We start from the raw sequence: 13,568 nt of genomic DNA on the forward strand, positions 1-13,568 counted from the left end.
AATCTGTTTCATTCCTGAAAAGGTCAGGTAAGTGTCTTTGTGGCCTTAAAGGTAAAGGGACCCTTGACCATTAGGTCCAGTCGTGGCCGACTCTGGGGTTGTGGCGCTCATCTCGCTTTATTGGCCAAGGGAGCCGGCATACAGCTTCTGGGTCATGTGGCCAGCATGACTAAGCCGCTTCTGGTGAACCAGAGCAGCACATGGAAACGCCGTTTACCTTCCTGCCGGAGCGGTACCTATTTATCTACTTGCACTTTGACTTGCTTTCAAACTGCTAGGTTGGCAGGAGCAGGGACCGAGCAACGGGAGCTCACCCCGTCGCAGGGATTCGAACTGCCAACCTTCTGAACGGCAAGCTCTAGGCTCTGTGGTTTAACCCACAGCACCACCTGCATCCCTACCTAAGTGCCACTGATCTACCTTCTTTATTTAATTTAGCTATTTCATTTATAACATCGCCTTTATCTTCCAAAGATTTTAAGGTGGTGTATGTGGTTTTCCTCCTCCTACTTACAACAACCCTGTGAGGTAGATTAGGCTAAGAGATGGCGACTGGCCCAAGATCACCTAGGTTGTTTCATGGCTGGGTGGGAATTCGAACCCTGTTCTCCCAGGTCCTACTCCAACACTCTAACCATTAAGCCACACTGGCTCTCCCAGCTGTGTCTTATGATACATAGGAAGTTGCAGTGTGCCAGAGGGCAAAGGGCTGGGCCTCTTCCCGCACCCGGCTGGTAGTTAGAAGACAAAAGCAGAGTGTATGAAAGCTGAGCTAGAAATGAGCAGTAGCCAGAGAGTCAGACCCCAGCTTGATTCAGGTTTGATTCTAAAGCTGGTGAATGCCCACTCCCCCTCCATAATTTTTATTAAATTTTGTTTTACATTTTAGAATATTCATTTAAACGGGAGGCAGTGGAAGACAGGAGTGCCTGGCGTGCTCTGGTCCACAGGGTCATGAAGAGTCAGACACGACTAAACGACTAAACAACAACAAAACAAAGTATCAATGACTTCCCTTCTTCTCTTTCCATGGTTCATTTTGCATAACCTAAATCCCTGCATATTTTACATAAACTAAACCATTCAGTATTCCGTTATTACAGCCATCAAAACTTACACTGTTGAATTTATCTTACTGCTGCCCACGTTTTCAAATGTACAGAATTTCCACCCATATATTCAATAAACATTTTCCAATCTTCTTTAAACATATGTTCTTCTTGTTCCCTTATTATACAGTGGTGCCCCGCAAGACGAATGCCTCGCAAGACGGAAAACTTGCTAGATGAAAGAGTTTTCCGTTTTGGAGGTGCTTTGCAAAACTAATTTCCTATGGGCTTGCTTCGCAAGACGAAAATGTCTTGCGAGTTCCTACGGGTTTTCCCCCCCCCCCCCTTTTTTCTAAGCCGCTAAGCCGCTAAGCCGCTAAAAGCCGCTAAAAGCTGCTAAAAGCCACTAAACCGCTAATAGCGCTAATCCGCTAAGCCATCAATGGGCTTGCTTCGCAAGACGAAAAAATCGCTAGACGAAGAGAATCGCAGAACGGATTCTTTTCGTCTTGCGAGGCACCACTGTATATGTTAAGTCTACAAGCTTGAGCTGCCAAATTCTTCTTTGGTTGGGACCTTGCTCGTTTTCCATTTTGGGGCTAACAAAACACGGGCCGCAGTAGTGGCATACATAAATAACCTTTTTTGACATCTGAATTATCCCCAACAAAAAGGACTCTGTGGTGTTGTTGTTGTTTTGGAAAAGTACTTTTAAACAATTTTTTCAATTCATTATGAATTATTTCCCAATACTCTTTTCTTATTGTGAATAATAAGAATATTATGTTTCATTTCTTGCCGTGTTCACATGCCTTTCACTTGGCCTGCCCAAATCCAGGTCACATGTCCATCTTATTGCTTCTTCTACGGAGCTTATGCAAACTAACAGGGTTGGGCAGTAATACGAGAGAGATCATTACCAAAAGCTATGTGACCTGTCAGCCTCCTGACAATCCAAATGCCTATTTGTCTGCCAGGATAAAGCTGTTATTCACGCATTACAGTGCTGCACGATTACAAAAGGAAGGTTCAAATAGATTAACACATTAGCTTTTAACTTTGAAATAAATTACTTAAAATTATTAATTAACTTCCTCCTCCTCCCGCTTCAAAACTTTTAAGGGTTGTGATCAGTGAGGACTAAACTCACAGGTCTCAGATCCACGTCCACCCTGCCCCCACCCCAGCTTGTGTACAGCAGTGGAAATGGCTTCATGCAGCTGTTCTGCCTCTTTTGCGGCAAATCACATCTCCCCCTGCCAACCAGTGCCCCACCCCGAGGGGGGAAAAGAGACGTGTACTTGTATCTTTTGCCTTCTTGATTGGAAAGAAAACCCCAGGAGGAAAAATGATTAGGAAGCCCTTCTCTTCACTAGTCTTTTGGTTAATACTGCAGTCTCTGTGTCTGTTTGGGGTTTTTTTTAAGCAGCGACAACAAAAACTTCAATAATTCCAGGGGAAATGTTAGCATGACACGTAGTTTAAATGGCAGGAAACGAGAGGAATTTAAGAATATAAGCATTGCCTTTCTAGATCAGACCTACCTCAATTTAGTCGAGAATTCAGACAATTCAATCAGGATCTATCTTCTTAACTTTACCATTCTCAAGCTTTGCCCTCAAGCTTTGTGTGGATATAATTTTCAGGGTTTCAGCCAGCCAGACACGCCCTTGGGTTGCCTTAAAAGTAGTGCTGTACAAAGTCTAGCATATTTAGGTGACAATGAAATATGATGATGATGATGATGGTGGTGACAGGTGCTAAGGAAAAGTGTACCTTATTGCCACCATGGAAGTCAATTTAAACAGTTGCAGTACAAACTAATGGCCGATTGATCTACAGCTTTACTCCCAATGCAATCTAAAATTACTGAAATGGCCCAAAAGTTAGAAGATACAGTAGGCATGGGAAATTTCACCATGTTACTGGAAATGAAGCATCTAGAGAACAGAACTTTGTGTACCGCTGCAAAATTGTCTGCATCTGTTTTCTAAGTGACATCCCATGATGTCCCACAGGGCTTTTCTTAACAAGAGGGCTCACTGTGGCATTGTAACCACAATTTAAAAGGGTTTTTTTTATGTTCTCTTCATTTATACTAAGCAGTTCAGGGCATACATATATTGATCGTGACATTTCAAACAAAACTTTCATAACTCTGAAAAATTATACCCACTGTGAATTATAATTTTATTATGCCACTGAAGGCTGAATGAATGAATTAGAATTTTGAAAATGTACATAAGAGCATCTTTCTAAAATGGAGTCTTCAATGTGGGGTTCTACAGGATCCATGTGATATTAAGAAAAGGCAAAGGACCCCTGGACAGTTAAGTCCAGTCAAAGGCAACTATGGGGTTGCGGCAGTCATCTCGCTTTCAGGCCGAGGGAGCCGGCATTTGTCCACAGACAGCTTTTCGGGTCATGTGGCCAGAACACACGGAGTTTACCTTCCCATAGCAGTGGTACCTATTTATCTAATTGCACTGTCATGCTTTTGAACTACTAGGCTGGCAGGAACTAGAACAGAGCAATGGGAGCTCACTCCGTCTTGGGGATTTGAACCACCAACCTTCTGATCAACAAACCCAAGATGCTTGGTGGTTTAGACCACATAACATCTACAAGAAAACACTGAGGATGTTGTCAGCAATATGCTAGTAACACCCAGCTTTACTTCTCCTTTGCAGGTGTGGCAATGGATGTGCTGGAAGGATGACTTGACTAGGTAGTGGACCGGATGAGAGCCAATAGAGTGTTCAATTCAGATAAGGCACCATTAGTGGTTTCCTGGACCAGATGGATAGGAGGTTGCCTGCTCTTGGTGGGGTTACACTCTCTCTGAAGGAGCAGGTATGCAGCTTGGGTCCATCACTGTCGCTTGAGGTGCAGGTGGTCTCAGTGGCATGGAATGTCTTTCATCAGCTTTGGCTGGTGGCCCAGCTGCGCCCCTATCTGGACAAGGGACAGCCTAACTTCTGCTGCCTGAGCTCTGGTAACCTGTAAATTAGATTACTGCAATATGTAATGCATGAGGCTACCTTTGAAGATAGTTCTGAAAGTGCAGCTTGTGCACAATTCAGCCAGCCAGGTTCCTCGCAGGGACAAGACGGTCGGAGCACATAACACCAATCCTGGCAACACAAGGCCCTCACTCTGGATAGAGGAAATTGAAAATAGAATACTCGTCTTTCGGAGACTGGAGAAAATGAGGAAGGATTTGGTAGGAGACACTTCCTGGCGTAATAGTCAAAGGAGATCTCCCCAGATTTCCGAGTCCAATCAAGGATGATTTTGAAAGACTTCATTGCATACTAGGCTCAAAGCAGAAAAATGAACTGCCCAATATATACCGTATATTAGAATACGTTTCGCAGATGTCTGAGAAAGGAAGAACTGCATCAAGTGCTGTGTCATTTTAAATAACTTAATACAAAAGAAAAGTGATACACATCCATCAGGGTATGTATGTGCCCAGACATTCTTTATAGTAGCAGAGAACTGAAGTCTGGTATAGGGCTACAGTACCTAGGCAGAATTCTTCATCACTGGAGCTAATGATGAAGCACAGGGGGAAATGGATGTTGACACTGACAAAAACACAAGAAGATTTGCTTACCTCATAGGGCAGATCTCCATTAACACTGAGATTAAGGAGGAGAAAGCTTTATAATTCAGCTTTATAATTCTAGCAGTTTGTCAGGTGGGTCCATAATATTCATATTTTACAGATGGAAAGCCGGCAGAGAACTACCACTTTGCCCTGGCCATTCCACGAGTTCCTGGTGTAACTCGCATCTGGATGATGCCACAATACATCTGTAAAATAAATCAGTAGACAAGGTGAGTACCTTCAGATACTGTGATGTGTATATGCTAAAGACAGGACTCATTTTAATTCTGCAATTCCTTTAAAGATGGGGGAGGGGCGACGAATCTGGTGAAGGGAGCCAGTCTTGAAGCACGCCTGAGTTTCTTTCACGACCTTTTGCTAAAATAATTGTCAAGTGCTACTGTGCAACTTGGACTCTGCACTTTTTTTACTTTTTTTTTTTAGCAATGAGCTGTTTTGCGTTTGAGCTTAACTAAAAATTAAGCATTAACTTATATGACAGAATGCCAGAAGAGAAATATATATATATATATATATATATTCAAAAACTAGCCTTCCTGGAATTGCAAATTAATAACGTCAATACTGCTATCTGTTGCCGTTGCTAAATATTGCTAAGCCAATACGGTGCACCCTTTCTTCACGCAAAAGCATGAGGCTCATGATTTCAGATGCTAGCCAGACATGAAGAAAAACAAAACTTGCATCTGCATTGACACTTGTTCCCTTGTGTAATTTGCTAATGTTGTACTAGACAGCAAAAAGTGTGCTCCTCTTCCCGTTGTGGCCGAATAAACTGCTGGAGATTTCACCCTGGGAACATGTCCGGAGTACAGATTATAGCATTCGCCCTTTGTTTTTGTGGAATAGGAGCGATTATTGCGGCCACGGTCTCAAACGAATGGAAAGTGACCAGCAGGGCTTCGTCTGTGATCACAGCGACGTGGGTCTTCCAGGGTCTCTGGATGAATTGTGCAGGAAATGCCCTGGGTGCTTTTCACTGCAGACCTCACCTGACCATCTTCAAAATAGAGAGTAAGTGAAAGGGAACTAGAGGGTGGATATCTATATGTATGTGTGGATCTTGTTAGATGGGGAACGAATACGGCTTTCATGATACTTGTAGAGGGGGGTACATGCTTAGATTAGGATGCTTGTTTGAGTCATTGACATTTGAGATTTGGAATGGGGGACCGCTGGGAGGCTAGCATGAGCCCTGTTTTCTTGGCCACCGCTCTTTTCTCCCTTCGTTGCTGCCGCCACTGCCATTTCTGCTCCTTATGGTCTTCAACACTCACGAAATCAAACGTAAACAGTTCCTCCTGTAGCCACTTCATCTCTTCGCTAATATCCACTTAATCCTTCTCTTGATGTTACAGTCAAGCCTTGGTTCTCGAACGGCTCCATTTTCAAACATTTTGGCTCCCAAATGCCGAAAACACAGAAGTAAATGCTCAGGCTTTCAAATGTTTTTCGGAACCCAAACGTCCGACGCAGCTTCTGCTTGAGTTTAAGAAGTACTTGCAGCCAATCAGAAGCTGTGCCTTGATTGTCGAACGTTTCAGAAGTCAAACGGTCTTCTGGAACGGATTACGTTTGACAACCAAGGTTTGGCTGTAGTCCATACTCACAGCTGACCTTTATTCTTTCCTTACATACAGCACCTGTGTTATTTATCATAAATACAAAATCCATTTCAAATCCTTCATAAACGTTGTTCTCAGACCTGGTGTGTTGGGAGAGTTAATTGCTATTTTCCTTTGTCCAGTTCAGTAGGAAGTGATGGACATATGTTTGCAACAGGAGCAGGGAACCTGTTTTTTTCTAAGAAATTGTATTAAAGTAATTTGGTCTGTTCTGTAACAATTTGGAAAACTAATAAAAAATAATATTAAAATAAACATAAACAAGGACATTGCCAGGCTTCTTAGCATACATCAGGGATGTCCAACAGGTTGATCGCGATGTACTGGTAGATCCCCAGGAGGTTTTGGTAGATCGTGGTCGATCTCTGGGTCCTTTTCTTTATCATTGGTAAAACAGAATCTGGCTTTCCTCCTTCCTAAACCTGAACCCCTAAAAGGGGTTTTTAATTCTGTGAGTAGATCACAGTCTCTTGGGAGGTGGCCACCCCTGGTATACATCAACCATGTTTATATGTACATGGTCAGTAATACCTGTTAACATCAAATACAAAATGGTAGCAGTAACAGGCAACTTGCAATACTTTTGAAATAAATTAAAATGTTATAAAGCTACTTGCTTCCAACCCTTTGAAATAACAATTATGGATCCAGGATCTCTACAATTAGATGCTTCCACACTGAGGACGAACTTTATGTCCATGATAGGGCGATAGGGCTAATCCAGGTAACGGATCTAGATCATGAATCTATAAATTTACTGGATGTGAACAAACGCTCTGCCTTACTCCTTGGAGAGTTAATGCATCAGTGTTGGCAAAAGCTACCTTGGGGTTAAAGAGCTCAACCTGAATAGTTCAGTTCTTGTACAGTACGGAATAGAGGCCAAGAAAAATCATTATCCTTCGCTTGTGCCTATTAATCCATCCTTACTTATTTTTGACCTTTCTGATCTATTCTACCCAAACTAAGGAGAACCACAGTTGTTCTTCATTTGTCAAAACAAGGGATTATTACAGTGGCGGCTTCCTTGAGATTAATAGTCTTCTTGTACCTGGAAAATTTGAGACAAGTAATACTGCAGGCCTCCCACATTCTAGGGAAAAGGAGGAGTAAAGGATAAGGAGAGTTTTAGCCATATGTCTGACAGCAAGAGAGTGTTAAAATTCTCTTCATTATATGCAGTGCATTTTTTCTAGGGGAACGCAGAGGTACGCATACCCCTAAACATTTTGTGAATCTTTGTACTTTTGTCCATTTGTTGTATTTATTTCCCCCAATTTGAACTATAAAATGGTGGTTTTCTTGAGTCAAAATGAGAGTACCCCTAAACATTTTTAAAGGAAAAAATCTCAGTCAGGAATGAATTTTCCCAGTTTACCAAGTAGTCGCAGATGCACTAGGGCAACTTGGTTAATAGCTGTCATTGCCCACATCCACACAAAACAAAACCGAGTCTTAGCATACACGTGCTACCTTCTGAAGAAGAAATCACAGCTGTTTTGCTCCCTCCCTGGCTTTTTAGGTTAGTGTGGCAACTAAGTGAGGTTTGGCTTAGCATGTTGTCTGAACCTAGGATTGTGGTTCAAGTCTTTTGAAATATACTCGGAGTCGAGAGTGGATTTCATGCTCTTTATTCAGCACATAGTCGTGAGGAGGAATGGAAGTTCCCCCAGAATGTCTGCTTTATATACATTATTTACAGAATGGGCCCCACGTGATTGGCTAATTCCGGGATTCACCTGTAGGCCAATCAGGTTGCGGATTCATTTCCACCTGAAGCTGGATTGGGTGGCTCCTGTGGACCAATCAGACTGCTGCATTCTGGACCCTATTGTTCTAGGACCAATTAGACTGCTGCATTCTGGACCCTATTGTTCTAGGACCAATCAGACTGCTGCCTTTTGGATCCTATTCAACTCAGTACATAACAACTCTTTTTAACCATGAACTGCAGTCACCCGCTTCTAAGCTAAGGAGAAATTAGGCTAGGCTGTTGAAGTCGAAATGCAGCTCTCTCTCTCTCTCTCTCTCTCTTTTTTTTTTTTTTTTTTTGCATTTCTTTTTTCGGTAACTGGTAGGCTCCACTCTCCTCCCGCCCCACAGACTTCTCGCTTATCACCTGGAATGCAGAATTTATGGCTTCCGACCAGTGCTCCCTTCAGGCTTGTAAACGCTCTTTCCAGTCTTCAGGGAAAGAATGCTATTGCTTTTGTAGCCAAAATGGCACAGCCAATAAACAAGTGGGAATGGAGAGGCTAGGATCTTGATAATTCCCTTTCGAATCCTTCAGTAAGTATGGATAACACAGATGGCCATAGCAAGCCTATATTGCTGTTTGTTACAGTGAGCCTTTTAAGATTAGTTTAATTTTAACATGCCAAGTAATGATAATAATCATGGTGCTCCAAGCATTTACGAATCCCCGGGACAAAAAGCTACGCAGCCCTTGAACCACTTCTTTCTACCAGGAGCTTGTAGCTCATATTCAGAGAAAGAAGCTCGTTGATAACAGCGCTTGCTCAAATGAGTTGGCAGCAGCAGCGATGCTAATTTTAAACACACTGTGCAAGCACTTCCAATGTATAGTATTACACTAAGTGAAATAAGGCACTGATCAGAAATCAAGCATTTTCAACTATCGGTTAGGATAATCTCATAATACAAAATCGCTGCAGACATGGGGATTTGACTCCCTTTTCTTTAGCACTTCTGCAACGGAGTGCCACAGCAAACTCTCTTTCAAAAGAGGAGGGCTGGAAACCGGTACATTATTATCCTGCTAAACAGGGGGTGCATGTCAGTATACAGAGGTTGCTAAGTTACTGTACTGCTTCTCATATTGCATGCATAATTCTGACCTCAGAAGACACCAAGGTGGCTGTGAAAGGCACAGCGCACAGAATAATTCCTGCCACACACACACACACACCCCAGAGGAGTAAGAGACAGGAGGAGATGGACTTGGAGAAGGCTTTTTCCATTCTAGACCTAACCCCTAGAGATCCAAGGCTACTGGTTGTGGATTGGTATGCTGATAACCTGGTGGCTACCTTCCATGGGGACGACATTGGAGAAAGGGGGTTGCAGTCTGGAGAAGGCAAGCTGAGAGAAAGGAGTTAGGAAGTAATCAAACCATAAGGTTCTTGCCTTTGTAACCTGTCCCAACAATATCCAGATAAGCTCTAAAAGACAAAAGGAGAAAGCTCAGGAACAGCAGTTGCAGACCTAAGAACACCCCAGGCTGGCTTTGGAAGACACAGTGCCTAGGACAGTCTCTGTTAAGTTGTGGGTGAACATATCAGACGACACAGCGATTCTTCAGACAGCTCTTGTTTATTCACAGGCCAGAACAGAACTGAACTGAAGGGTTCAGCCAAGCTGCTTATATAGAGCTCAACTACAAAGCAACAATAACAACTTTCTGTAACTATCCAATCACTGAACGTCACTTTCAATTCCTTATTTGCATATGTGGACCTGAGTGAAAACTATCTACAGTATCCCCCTGCTGGCCCAGGGTGAGAACTTCAGTACATAACAGTCTCTTCCTCCTCTGGAGAATGGCGGGAATCTCGGCACAAAACGGATTGCAACCCTTCCAGCAAAATGCATTTTATATGGACAAACAGTGTGGGACAGGGAGGGCATGAGGATGACTCATGTGTACCCCACCCCAAAAAGGTGCCTGCATCCAGTTTCGAATGCACATTATCCCACACTGTGTACATGCCCTTAGCCGTTTTATAATGCTATAAACCATTTATGTGTAATTAGGTCTATTTACTGCTTGTTTTTATATTGCCATGTGTGCAATTGATATCTATCTCTGCTAGGATTCTGTTTTCTGACATTTTTACTTTACGCTGCCTTGGAAACGTTCATTGGGAAACAGTCAAAACGTTGTTATGTTTGGTGAATACATGGATGGGTTACAGGTTAGGTGGATAGATGGATGGATGGAAAATCTAGGAGGGAACATACCGCACATTCCATTCTGTAACGTTCTAGCAGAATGTGGCAGGCCGATGAAGACAGGATGAGGTTAAATTTTCCCTGGTTCCCATTGAGTTCCTTTGCACAAAGTACGGTAAATAAATTGTAATTTAACACACAGGATTAACAACTACAAAGCAACAGTAACAACTTTCTGTAACTATCCAATCACTGAACGTCACTTTCAATTCTTTATTTGCATATGTGGACCTGAGTGAAAACTATCTAGAGTATTCCCCTGCTGGCCCAAGGTGAGAACTTCAGTACATAACAGTCTCTTCCTCCTCTGGAGAATGGCGGGAATCTCATCTCATCTCTTGATCAATAGTACTCCAGGCAAGGCGCAATAATAATTTTAGGCAAAAAAGGCTGATAATCTCAATAAATATCGGCCTAGGGTGTATACTCACGAAAAAGGGTGTACAGTGGTACCTCAGGTTACATACGCTTCAGGTTACAGACTCCGCTAACCCAGAAATAGTGCTTCAGGTTAAGAACTTTGCTTCAGGATAAGAACAGAAATCGTGTTCCGGCAGCGCAGTGGCAGCAGGGGGCCCCATTAGCTAAAGTGGTTAAGAACAGTTTCAGGTTAAGTACAGACCTCTGGAACGAATTAAGTACTTAACCTGAGGTACCACTGTATACTCACAAAAAGTGTTATAACCCACCCCAAAGTCTAGAAATGTAATTGCAGTTCTAAAGGTAGCTTACAAGAGAAGATCTATGGCTGAGTAGTGCTAGGAGCCAACAGTTTGGAAGCACTTTAAATCCAATCTGCCATGTTGAAACTTCAATGGTATTAGTTGCTTTTCTAAGAAAATACTAAAACCAAGTGCAACCTCAAAACTAATAAAAACTCTTCAAAAACACATCTATAAAAATGTCAAGACGGGTCTTACAGATCCTGTCCCACCAAAAGAGGCTGTGGGGACTTAAAATCGTTCGAAATTAAAGGCCAGAAATGTAGGTAAAAAGGGATTATTTTTTGCCCACTTCTTAGAAAATAAATAAAAAGAGCACCAGGCAAACTTCCGCGTGAGAAACATTCCACAAGCAGGGAGCTACTATTCAAAAAACTCATTCTTGTGTTCCCACCCACTGGACCTGCTGTGAAAGACGCACATGAAGAAAGGCCTCAGGTGATGACTGCAGGTTCTGGGTTGGTTCATATGGGGAGAGATGGCCCTTAAGCTACTGGGGTCCTGAGCTGCATAAGCCTTGATAACTCAAAATCAGCACTTTGCATTGAGTTGTACCAGAATTGGGGCAATATATTCAGATAAGTTCAATATGTTCCTGCCCCAGTCTACAATCTGGCCACTGTCTTCTGCACCAGTTTCTGAACCATCTTCAAAGGCAGCCCCACATATAACGCCTTGCAGTAATCCAACCTCGATTGTACCAGGCTACCTGTCCAGCTCTGAACTACATCCATTGGCGATGTCAAATTGAATTTTACCTCAGCTCACCCATCTTGCATAGTGCTGTTACTTAATATTCTCATTAAAGTTAGCAATTGAATTCCTCAGGACCATCCAGCCAGCAGTCTATTTCAAATGAGGGTGCACAATATCAAATGCATTTGCGCCATTTCCCCCCTTCATCTATTGTTAATCCATTAACTCTTTTTCCTGTTTTCGTGCCACTAAAAAAGCAATGATTATTGAGAGATACACAGTGCAGATCTAGGTTTGTCCTAAGACTTCGTTTTTCAGCATACTGATAACCATGGAGATAAACAATTTTTGTAGAAATTTCTCATTAAAAATCAAAGAAGGAGAAGAAGAGTGCAAAAATGGCACCATTACAGGTTATAGAGCTATTAATGTCAGGGGATACATTTTTAAAGAGAGTTTAAAGTGGTACTGTTATCAACAATGGACACACCTGAGCAGCTTTTGCTAATTGTGGGCACACCACAAAATAGCCCCAAATGCCTTTTCCAAATGTAAAGTGGGATAGTTTTGCATATCAATATCACAGGCAATGATGCTTCTTACATACAACCTTCCACACTGTTAAAAAAGAATTAATTTGCCTCAGGGTGGTTAAAAAATAAATGATTTTTAAAAATAATTTTAAATTGTGATTTAAATCGTGATTTAAATTGATTTGATTTAAATCAAAGCCACCCTGCACCAAAGTCTTTCAACCAAGAGTTTTTTGGACATGAGCACACAATGGGCATTTATTTTGTGCACCCCTTAACCTTGAGATGTTAAATCTTATTAACTAATAGGTTATCTTTATAGACAAAACTGGGTGGGTAAGTGGACTTTGTCTATTATTTCTCAGATGGCAACAAGATGCACACTATTCCCGGAATATATCATTTTGAAACCACCCATTCGTTCAAAATTACGAACAAGCCCTGATTCAGATTTCAAAAGGAAATGAGGACTCAGGAGTTTTATATTTCCTTTCCTAGATGGAAAAATTCCAGAAAGTCACAGCTCCTTGAATGTTGTCTTCCAGAGCTCAGATAAGCGTATATAAACAATTAGAATGACACAGCAAAGCTCTTCACATGTTGCACGCAGCAAAATGATCTATTTGAACTTCAAAAGCTGCTCCCATCTTCAGAAGAAAGGCAAAATAGTTAACAAATCTTAAATGCATCAAAATAGTTATCTAAATTGTCACTACATTTTTTTTAAAAAAATTGCGTTTCTTTACATTTGCAAAAGGCCAAGCTGTTTTAAGATTCTGATCCTTCTAACTGCAATGGAAGCCTTGGTTTGTGTTGCCCGCAGTAGCTGCAGTTCATTCTACCCAAGAAAAGTGGTTAAAACTTAAACATGGAGGAGGGAGCTGAAACCTGGAGAAAGACAGCAATTTGTGCCAACCATTTTTTAAAAGGCAACCCTAAATTTCTATTCACCTACAAACCCATGCAAACCAGAAATCTGCCTATATTTTTTTAAAAAAAATTATTAAAGATTTTCTTGTTTTACAGAAGTAAGTGTAATGTCTCTCATATTTTTTCCATGTAACATTTTTACAAATCCGTTTCATTTGTTGAGACATTAGGGGGAGAGAAAAAAAGAAGGGGTGGAGGGAGGGAAGATGGGTGGGGGTGGGGTCGGGTGGCGATGTTTCTGTTATGCTTAATGTATGTAGGGTTTGGTGTCAGCGTTGCTTGTGCTGTTCACTTGTGTTCCTTTGGTGGTGAGAGAGATTGGGGTTGGCCTAGGGTGTGGTTGTTTGTTTGTGATTGGCTGTGGTGATCTTTGTTTTCGTGTGTGAGTGGGGTGGGTGGGTGTTTTG

At 42.0% G+C, this 13,568-nt stretch overlaps 1 protein-coding gene and 1 long non-coding RNA gene across 3 annotated transcripts in view; one reads left to right on the forward strand and one right to left on the reverse strand.

The window, feature by feature from the left end:
* The window catches only part of CLDN10 (claudin 10), a 269,694-nt gene that overhangs the window by 196,292 nt on the left and 59,834 nt on the right, over positions 1 to 13,568 (forward strand). Inside the window, exon 2 of one of the 2 annotated variants that reach the window (XM_079973083.1) lies at positions 5,533 to 5,697. In XM_079973083.1, coding sequence (XP_079829209.1) covers positions 5,533 to 5,697 — 165 coding nt within the window. Of the gene's footprint in view, positions 1 to 5,271; positions 5,698 to 13,568 lie in introns of those variants that run through there. The other variant, XM_079973082.1, reaches the window with a different exon arrangement.
* Positions 1,734 to 6,723, reverse strand: LOC307214459. Its single transcript, XR_013838116.1, has 3 exons — positions 5,834 to 6,723; positions 4,669 to 4,868; positions 1,734 to 2,055 (listed from the first exon to the last, which is right to left on the reverse strand). It is a non-coding gene; the product is annotated as an uncharacterized lncRNA (long non-coding RNA).

This window comes from Podarcis cretensis (assembly GCF_951804945.1).
Source record: "Podarcis cretensis genome assembly, chromosome: 4".
In the NCBI taxonomy this organism is placed as follows: Eukaryota; Metazoa; Chordata; class Lepidosauria; order Squamata; family Lacertidae; genus Podarcis; species Podarcis cretensis.